Genomic DNA, 8,712 nt, shown 5'->3' with positions numbered 1-8,712 from the left:
ACTGTCAGTCATTGCAGCAGCAAGGTCCTCTCTCTTGAAAGCTCTCGAGCAGAGGCAACTCAGAAGGAAAGCAAGGGGATCCGAAGGCGATATGGCTGGCCTCGTTGCCTCTGACAGCAAGAGGCTGGCCCGGTCGCTGGTGTTTTAGGTTAGTATTAGAGTAGTTTAGTGGTTATTTAGGTTGTAATTTAGTAGTTTTATGCTTGTAGTTTTTGGTTCGTAGTTTAGTGAAGGGATTGGTTTCGAGAGGTTTTATCGGAGGTGAATTCTCGTGTGGGTAGTAGCTGTTGATTTTGCACGTTCCTCTTCGGTACCGGTGTGTTCTGCGGTGTTGTCCTCAGAGGAAGATGCGGAAATTGTATTTGTATATGTGGTTGTGGTTGTGCTGCAGTGTGATAGGGGATGTTTTGGCCAGAGCTCTGGTGATGTGTTTCCTCTGGAACCTTTCTGGCGTATGCGTCAGTCTAGGCGTGTGTTCTATTGAGGTTGGTGGGAGGGCTTTGTTTTCTCTGAGCGGGCTATGTGGAGGCTTTGGCGATGTTGGCAATGCCAACGTCGATGTTGTCGCCGGCGGTGCTCGGGAGAGGTCTTGTTGGCTCCACCTGAGAGCGATTGGGTTGGAGTCCTGTTGGTTTGATTCGTTGTTCATCAATTTGAGGATGCCTATGATGCTTGAGGTGTCGGATCCTGTGTCCATCGAAGATGCTATATGTAGTTGTAGGATCAAGGATACCGACTAGATAGGGGGTGAATAGGTGGTTTTAAAACTAATAGACACGTGATCAAGAAAACTTACGAAATTAAACTAATGATCACTAACAGTAAAAGGGGACAACTAAGAGCTATGTCGAAGGTTTGCAAACTAGGGTGACACGCAACAACTTAAAGATTAGGAAATAAATTGCTTGAAGTAAATTGCATGAAAGATAAATAGCTCAACAATAAAGTAAATGCTCAAGGAAATACAAAGGATTTTTCCCGTGGTATCGGTGATTTGCCGATCACCCCTAATACACGTTGAGGTGAGTTCAAGATACAATCCGCTTCTCTATCAAGTATTCAATTCTCCAAGAAGAAAGGTCTCTCACCGAGCAACTTGATCTTAAGCCGAAATTGATAAGAACTACTCAAACCTCAATTTCACTAGTGATGCACTTTGCCACTCCGGCAAGGCGTGCTCAAACCTCTCACAACCACCACTGCGGCTTCTTCACAATCTTCTTGAAGAGCCCGACGGTGCCACAATCTCCAAGCCGTCTAGGAGGCGGCAACCTCCAAGAGTAAAAAGCCGATGTCGCTTGCTTGAAGAATCACTAGTGGTCAAATGCTCAAACTCTTGAAATTATGCACTAAATGCTCTCAAACCTCTCAAAGATGCAACACTAAACCAAGAGAGGGAGAGGAGGAAGTCAAGAGCTCCAAGTGTGTGTATTGAATGGCTAGAATACAAGAGAGAGCTCACAAGGACCAGCCAACCTCATATTTATAGCCTTCACATTAAATTAGACTGTTACAGCCGTTCTGACACACACGTAACCCTGGCGGTCTGACCGCAGGCAAACTCCCAGTTAGACCGCCGGCTTCCTAACGGTTATTTTGACTTCGGGCACAGGGTGGTGGCCGGACCGCAGACCTTCTCAGTCGGACCGTCACAGCCCAAAACCTTCTGCGCCAGGACGGTTGGACCGAGCTACACAGCCGGTCAGACCGACAACCAAGAAAGGCCGACAACTCTATACAGCGGTCAGATAGGCCGGAGGCACGATCGGACCGCCATATTGAGATACAGCGGTCAGACCGCCTTCAGGCTAGTCAGACCGCCAAGAACCAAAAACTCAGAAGCAGCCATATCATAGGGTTCTTTAGAAGCTAAGAATTTTCAATCTCTGATATGAATACAAGTTTGAGCAAATTGGTACTATAGAGACCTCAAGCAAACATACACCAACCCCTCTTTATAGTATGGTATTTATCCTATCAATCCGGTCATTTTCTTCTCTAGACACCTTTGACCGGTAAAAATAAAATACCCTACAAAAATACCTTTGCCTTGAGCTACCCTTTTTTTATGCCTTCCACTCATGCATTTTTCTAACTCTGTAACATCTTCGTGACTAACCTTTTACAACTCAAATAACAAAGTTAGTACACAAAGATATATTATCATTAATTACCAAAACACAATTTAAGGGCCTAGATACTTTCAGTAGCGGATGTAGTGAAGTGCATGTGCGTACAACGTTTCAACAGCATGTCTTTCGATGTGCTACTCTTGGCAATGAAAACCTCCAAAACTTCTTTGGAAGCTCCTTCGTTAGGTTGGGTGTTGGCTTCAAGTTGTAGTCGCTGCTCTGATCGCTGATGGCGAAGAAGATCAGGAACTCCTTGTAAGTTTCACGATGTAATGTTTCTAAGGGTCTGAAATCTCAATGTTATATCAATGAAATGCCAACCCGATTCCTTAAAAAAAACGCACCGTGACTTCGTACACATAGAGCCAGCTGAGAGTTAGTGTGCGTTTGATTAGTGGATGAGGTTAGATGGGATATGAATATATATGTTTTTCTAGATAGGATGATCTAATTTTTTGTTTGGTTAGAATGGATGGATGAGACATTTTTTTGTTTGGTTGGTAGGATGAGAGTGGATAGGATGAGTAATTTTTTCTTTGATTGGTGGGATTAGAGTGGATAGGATGATCCATCACATGAGAAAAATATTAGTGAATTTTTCTGATTTTTGGGAATTTATTTGAGACATTAAAAATTACTAGAAATTATAAAAGTGAGTTTTTAAAGAATTTTAATTAAATATTGGTTCAAGATTTTTAGATCAAACTAATTAAAATAAGTTATTAGTGAGTTTAAATTTACTCATAAAAATATTTAGAATTTTTAATTCACTTTTATACTTTCAAAATTATTAGGTAAATAAAAAACGTAAAGTACATACCAAACGAGCAGAAGTTGGAAGGCTCCGTCCGGCCGGCCGATTTGCCAGGATGACACCGTCTGCCGCCCTATCCCACTGATCCACCAAACGAAACATTAAAAAAACTGAACGGCCCTCTCTGGATCAAAAAATCTTCCTCCGCTGCCCCGTAGGACTACAACGATGAGCGGCGAGATTGGCTTTGGAACTGCAGACTCGCGCTGTAAATCATGCTCAAACTCGTGAGTAGAAAAACAGAGCGAAAACACTTTCACGGCGACAAAATTCAAGAGGGTTAAAGTATTTATATGTAACAAAAGCTCCACATTTACAAGGATGTGCCGGCAGTGCTTGAATTTGAGCTAAACTGGTGATCATCACATCCTGTCGCGCCAAATGACTTCAAATCAAATCAAGCAATCCTACCTACTGCTACCACCAATCGTATCATACACGCGGTTAACGACCGAAGCTTCGGGCACGGGCCTCTCCGGTTCACGCGGCGGTGGCGGGTTCCTCCGGCGGCTGCTGGAGCGGCTCGAGGGACGCCACGACGTCGCGCATCAGCGGCCGCGCCTTGGGGTTGCGGTTCAGGCAGTGGTACGCGAGCATGGCCGCCTTTTGCACGGACCTGGCCGTTGGCCCGTCGTCCCCGCCGAGCCTAGGGTCGAGGATGGCGAGCACCCGCTTCTTGTGCGGCAGGAACGGAAGTGCCCAGTCCGCGAGCGCCTGCTCCTGGGGCGGGCGGGACCGGTCCAGCGACCTCCGCCCCGTCAGGAGCTCCAGCAGCACGACGCCGTAGGTGTACACGTCGCTCATCGCCGTGAGGTGGCCCGTCATCACGTACTCCGGCGCCGCGTACCCGTAGGTGCCCATCACGCGAGTGGACACGTGGGACTGCTCGCCCACGGGGCCGTCCTTGGCGAGCCCGAAGTCCGAGAGCTTGGCGTTGAAGCGGCCGTCGAGGAGGATGTTGGACGTCTTGAAGTCGCGGTAGATGACGGGGCGCGGCTCAGCCTGGTGCAGGAACGACAGCCCGCGCGCTGCGCCCAGCGCGATCTTCATCCGCGTCGCCCACGGCAGCGGCGCCGCCGTGCGGGAGAAGAGGTGGGACTCCACGCTGCCCAGGGGCATGTACTCGTACACGAGCACGCGGTGGTCGCCCTCGCAGCAGTAGCCCACCAGCTTCACCAGGTTCGGGTGCGACAGCTGACCCAGGAAGATCACCTCCGCCTGCATTCACGCCGCACGTCAGCAATGGCGGCATCTGGATTCTGGAAAACCCAAAACGGAGGCGAGCGCGCGTGCTCGCAGGCGTGCCTGCGCAGGTACGTACCAGCCACTCCCTGTGGCCCTGGAAGCTGTTGTCGCCGTCGTGGACCTTGACGGCCACCGGCAGGGGCTCGCCGGCTCCACCGTCCCGAGGAACGACGCCCTTGTACACCCTTCCGAAGCCGCCGCCGCCGATGAGCGCGTCCTTCCCGAAGTCGTTGGTCACCTTCCTGAGCTCCGCGAACGAGAAGGCCACGAGCGGGTTCCCCGCCGCCGCCGACGTGCCGCGCCGCAGGGCCTCCACCTCCCCGGGGTTCGACGGCAGCTTGCGCTCGTCGCTGCGGTCCCTCTCCGACGGGCTCTGGATCTTGGGAGTCTCTGTATCCCGAGACAGAGGTCGTTCAAGCGCCAAGAGCATCACCAAATGAAAAATGACAACAAAAAAAAAAACTTTTTCCCAAAAAACCTGTCTAGTTAATTAGCTTTGCGTCGATGATTAACTGCTTTTGGAGAGGAAAATTCAGGTGCAATCTACTAAACCTTTTTTGAAATTACAACTGATTAAACTTGCAATTTTGAATCCTCTGTTTATGGATTCGGGTTACCTGGAGAACTGAAACAGACTGCCTAAGGCTCTCCAAAAAATCAATAGCACATAGCTCAACCCCATCATCATGTAGAAAGAGGAGAGAGAAAACAAACCAAGAATCACTGGACTCACCTGGCTTTGCATTGGAGGAGACCTTGTTAACGAAGGAACTCCCCCTGAACAAGCAGTTGCCCATAAGAAACAATCTTTATCCCCTCTCTCTCTCTGCCACCAAGAACAGAGAAAAAGAGGCAAAGATCTGAGGAGCTTCGCAAAAATCTGCTGCTCTTTTCTCTCAACCGCACCAAGAACAATAGAACAGATTACTGAATAATCAAGAAGATGATCTCTCTGTTTCTTCCTGGGTTCCGAGGTGAGCAAGAACAGGACTCTCGAGCTGGACTCCGTCAGGAGCAAACGAGGGAGGAAGAAGCAAAGAAGAGTAGAGAGAAGCTGGTGCTGCTACTCTTTCCCCTTTTTCTCCAGCGGCAGGAGGAAGAACAATCGGAGGTAGCAGCAATAAGACGTTTTTCCAGTGAAACATCCCTTTCGTCGCTTTATCATAACTTTAATCGTGAGAAAACAGGAACTAAAAGCTAAGCAATCATATACAAGTGCAATTATACAAAGGCAACAGAACTTTTTCTGGTAAGCCGGTTACGCCAGGAGCAGAACGCATGCATGTAGTATTGTACCAGGATACATATTTGTATAATACGCGTTCCATGCGCCAGATTGCCAAATGGAGTATTTTTTTTCGTTGGGTTTTACGCTCGCATTGAGGTTAGAGTCCATAGGAGAACGGGAATTAGATCCTCTGCAGTGGAGTGATCAATGCAGAGGATGAACAATCCTATGCATTAGGACCTTTCTATAGTCATCTGATCTGAATGTAACGCTCCAAAATGACTGCTAGAGTATAATTATAGTACTTTTGGTATCATAGTAACTAAAATATTATTATAACAATAACAAATGATCAATCAATAGGTCTCACATTATATTATTTATGTAGTGATTCTCTACAATAATAGATCATTAATGCAGAGGATCTTGATATAAGAGAACAGATAGATGGAAGAGCATGGTTTAGATCATACTTTCAAATCTAGTCACGATAAGTGGCATACGATACTATCTAAAAACTATAAATAATAGAAAATATAGTACTATATATATAGTATTATATTTTCTATTTTATGGCACATGCTATCGTGTAGAGCCTTTTATCTCATTCGTCTCTTATTTCATGGTGGGATCTACCCGATTGGTTCACGTCCCCTTCCTCCTTCGAGCATCGTCTTAACGCCTTCGTGGCCTCCTATTGCTACGGTGTCTCTACTAACTTTTTTAGAAACATTAGTACAATTTATAAACATACGCACGTAACATCTACTGAAAACCAAAAATACAAAACTTAAATATTGATAAAATCATGTATACGTCTCGCTATCGACAAAGGTACAATCACCTCCGCTAACCATCCAAGTCAAAACTTAGACCAACTTATGATCTGTCATGCCCCATTCATCCTTCTCTAGCTTTACACCATACATAAATCTACAGTGACATCGCTATATTTACTTCTTGTCGGCACAATAAACCAAAATATTGTTGTAACAATAACCAGTAATTAATTAATGCAGAGTGATGTAGCATATGCCACATTATACTATTTACACAATAATCCTATACAATAATCAATAATTACTGCAGAGTATCCGAATCCGATGCTCTGACCTTATTGCATCCCCTTCTACCGTCCTTCCTCTGTAGTGGAGGATCCTGTCGAACATAGCTGTAGGTGGAGTGGAGGTTGAGCCGTTGAGAATACAACCAGGAGCTATAGATGTCTCTTTTGCCCACACACGAATATAATTCCTCGCCCTTGTAGAAAAAGGAAACTTTTGTCCGTGCTATTGACCTGGAAAACATTTTAAATAAAACTGTTCTATTTTTTTATCGTTGGAACCTCTCACTGTGGCACTAGAAATGATGAAAATGAAATAGCCAAAGGCTTAGTAGCGAAAATAAAAGTAAACCAAAAGAGGACTTCTTTTTAAGGAAAAACTATTGGGTATAGCATGGCTGCATGTCTGGGTATTGGTACTTCGTAGTTCAGCTGAAGTATGAATTGGTGCTCTCTCTATCTAATTGATTTTTTTTTTGCCATCACCAAAATTGAGCTTCAACAATTCGCCATTCTCAACATGCAACACTTCAAATTGCAACTCTATTTGTTGCCACCTTGATTTTGTTTTATTATTTTGGACCTTTTTAATTCCGTTTCATTTTTCCCATTGGGCACATGAAAAGACATGATTGCCCCTATCTTCTTCCCATCTTACTTCTTTCTCGAGTTTGATGGGCACCAACCATGTTTGCGTGACGACTCCTTCACCTCCCCAGGGCAGTCGTTCCCGCCGCCTCGCTTGACCTCCTGAATCCCCTATCACATCGACAAGATCTGGTCGTCACCAGCCTACGTGGACAACGAGCTTAGAGGAAGGAGTCGGTGAGGCCGTGGGACAAGTCCTTGGCGGTGGCAGAGCAAGTGGCTCGGAGTCCAGGATGAGCGCTGGCCATCGGTGAGGCCGGTCAATGTTGTCGCGCTGGTCGATGACCATACATGCTCCATGGTTATTTGTGGGCGAGAGCGAAGGTGGATGGAGGTGGCAGCGGTGCCCAACCATGAGCAACAGTGGCCCAAGAGAAGGAAAAAAGGGAGGAGCAAGGGTGTGTGAGGCTCACCTTGATTAGACGAGCTCACCAAGGTGTTGGTTGATGTCTAGAAGGCCGTGACGATGAGATCAGCGACGGGACAATGGCTGTCAGAGTTGAGGAAGAAATTCGGCACAGGCACGACTGAGGAAGGGATGCGACGGGGGTCGAGCGGGGAATCATCAGAGAAGTTTGCTGTAGTGTTGCTCTCAGCTTCGAAACGTTTTAGGGACAACAGATTCATCTGAGCCAACCATGACCGCTGAAGCAGAGGTCGCGCCAGTGCCAGCAGTTGAGATGATAGAGCAACCGGCAAAGAGAGGAGGGGCAATCTGGTCATTTCTCAGTTGGAGAGTGGAAAAGAAAATAAAAAGAATAAAATAGGCCATAAAGACAAAAGAATCAGTGTGACAACGGAGAGTGATAATTGAAAGTGTTGCATGTTGATGATGGCAAAATATCTGGCTATGGCAAAAAATAAAAAATAAAATTGCTTCTCTTCGGTTACTTTGGATCTCTAAGTTCATCTCTAACCGAATCCTTTCGCGGTTCTCGTTCCTTTCGCGAAGAGATTCTCGTTCTCTTTAGCGTTTTAATGAACCTCTAAGTTCATCTCCAACCGAATCCCTTCACGGTTCTCGTTTTCTTCAGCGTTCCAATAATTTTCTTTCGTGATTCTCGCCATAAAAAGATTCTCATCTTTATTTTTTTTTACTTAAAATATTCTCTTCTTTCACTTTACAAGTTCTTTCGAAAAGAAATCGTTAGAAATAAGATAACCCAAATAGTACCTTTTGGGTCTGCTCCTCGTCTCCAGTCTCCAGACTGCCTAGCTACTCTTCACCTTTTGTGATCCTAGGGGTTGGTACTTGCGACGAAGGCGCTCTCGTCTCACCGCATTGATCTGTGCGCGCGACGTCAAATGATGGTGCTGGTGCGGGGTGCCAGGCCGCCACCCATCATCGTCAGGTCACCTCACCGCACCCCACTCCCCCCTTTTCTGATCCAGAAATCTCAGGATCTTCTTGCGTTTCCCTGCAGTTGATGTGAAGACATCGAGATCAAGATGACCCAAGCGGCCGTTGCAATCCCCGCAAGAACCCTGCCCTGATGGAGATGGAGACGGCGATTTGTTCAGATCTTTGGTTAAATTCCTTCTCCCAATCCGTGCCATCGTTATCTTGGGCCACACGTTTTTG

General features: G+C 46.4%; 1 protein-coding gene across 1 annotated transcript; it reads right to left on the bottom strand.

The window, feature by feature from the left end:
* Positions 1-3,207: 3,207 nt before the first annotated feature.
* Positions 3,208-5,317, bottom strand: LOC133907470 (probable serine/threonine-protein kinase PBL16). The gene is made up of 3 exons (XM_062349524.1): positions 4,925-5,317; positions 4,268-4,581; positions 3,208-4,164 (listed from the first exon to the last, which is right to left on the bottom strand). Exons 1-3 carry the CDS (start codon positions 4,986-4,988, stop codon positions 3,427-3,429), a joined length of 1,116 nt encoding a protein of 371 aa, XP_062205508.1. The 5' UTR covers positions 4,989-5,317; the 3' UTR covers positions 3,208-3,426.
* Between the last annotated feature and the right edge of the window lie 3,395 nt (positions 5,318-8,712).

Source organism: Phragmites australis, chromosome 24 (assembly GCF_958298935.1).
Source record: "Phragmites australis chromosome 24, lpPhrAust1.1, whole genome shotgun sequence".
NCBI classification, from domain to species: domain Eukaryota; kingdom Viridiplantae; phylum Streptophyta; class Magnoliopsida; order Poales; family Poaceae; genus Phragmites; species Phragmites australis.
The sequence above is the reverse complement of the archived record's forward strand: the minus strand, read 5'-3'. Positions and strand labels throughout refer to the sequence as shown.

What these genes read in the sequence shown, in the direction of transcription:
- LOC133907470 (XM_062349524.1), bottom strand. Translation starts at nt 4,988, where the DNA reads ATGGGCAACTGCTTGTTCAGGGGGAGTTCCTTCGTTAACAAGGTCTCC. An exon ending in CTCCTCCAATGCAAAGCCAG is followed by an intron (nt 4,582 to 4,924) that starts GTGAGTCCAGTG and finishes CTCGGGATACAG; the next exon opens with AGACTCCCAAGATCCAGAGC. An exon ending in AGGGCCACAGGGAGTGGCTG is followed by an intron (nt 4,165 to 4,267) that starts GTACGTACCTGC and finishes GCGTGAATGCAG; the next exon opens with GCGGAGGTGATCTTCCTGGG.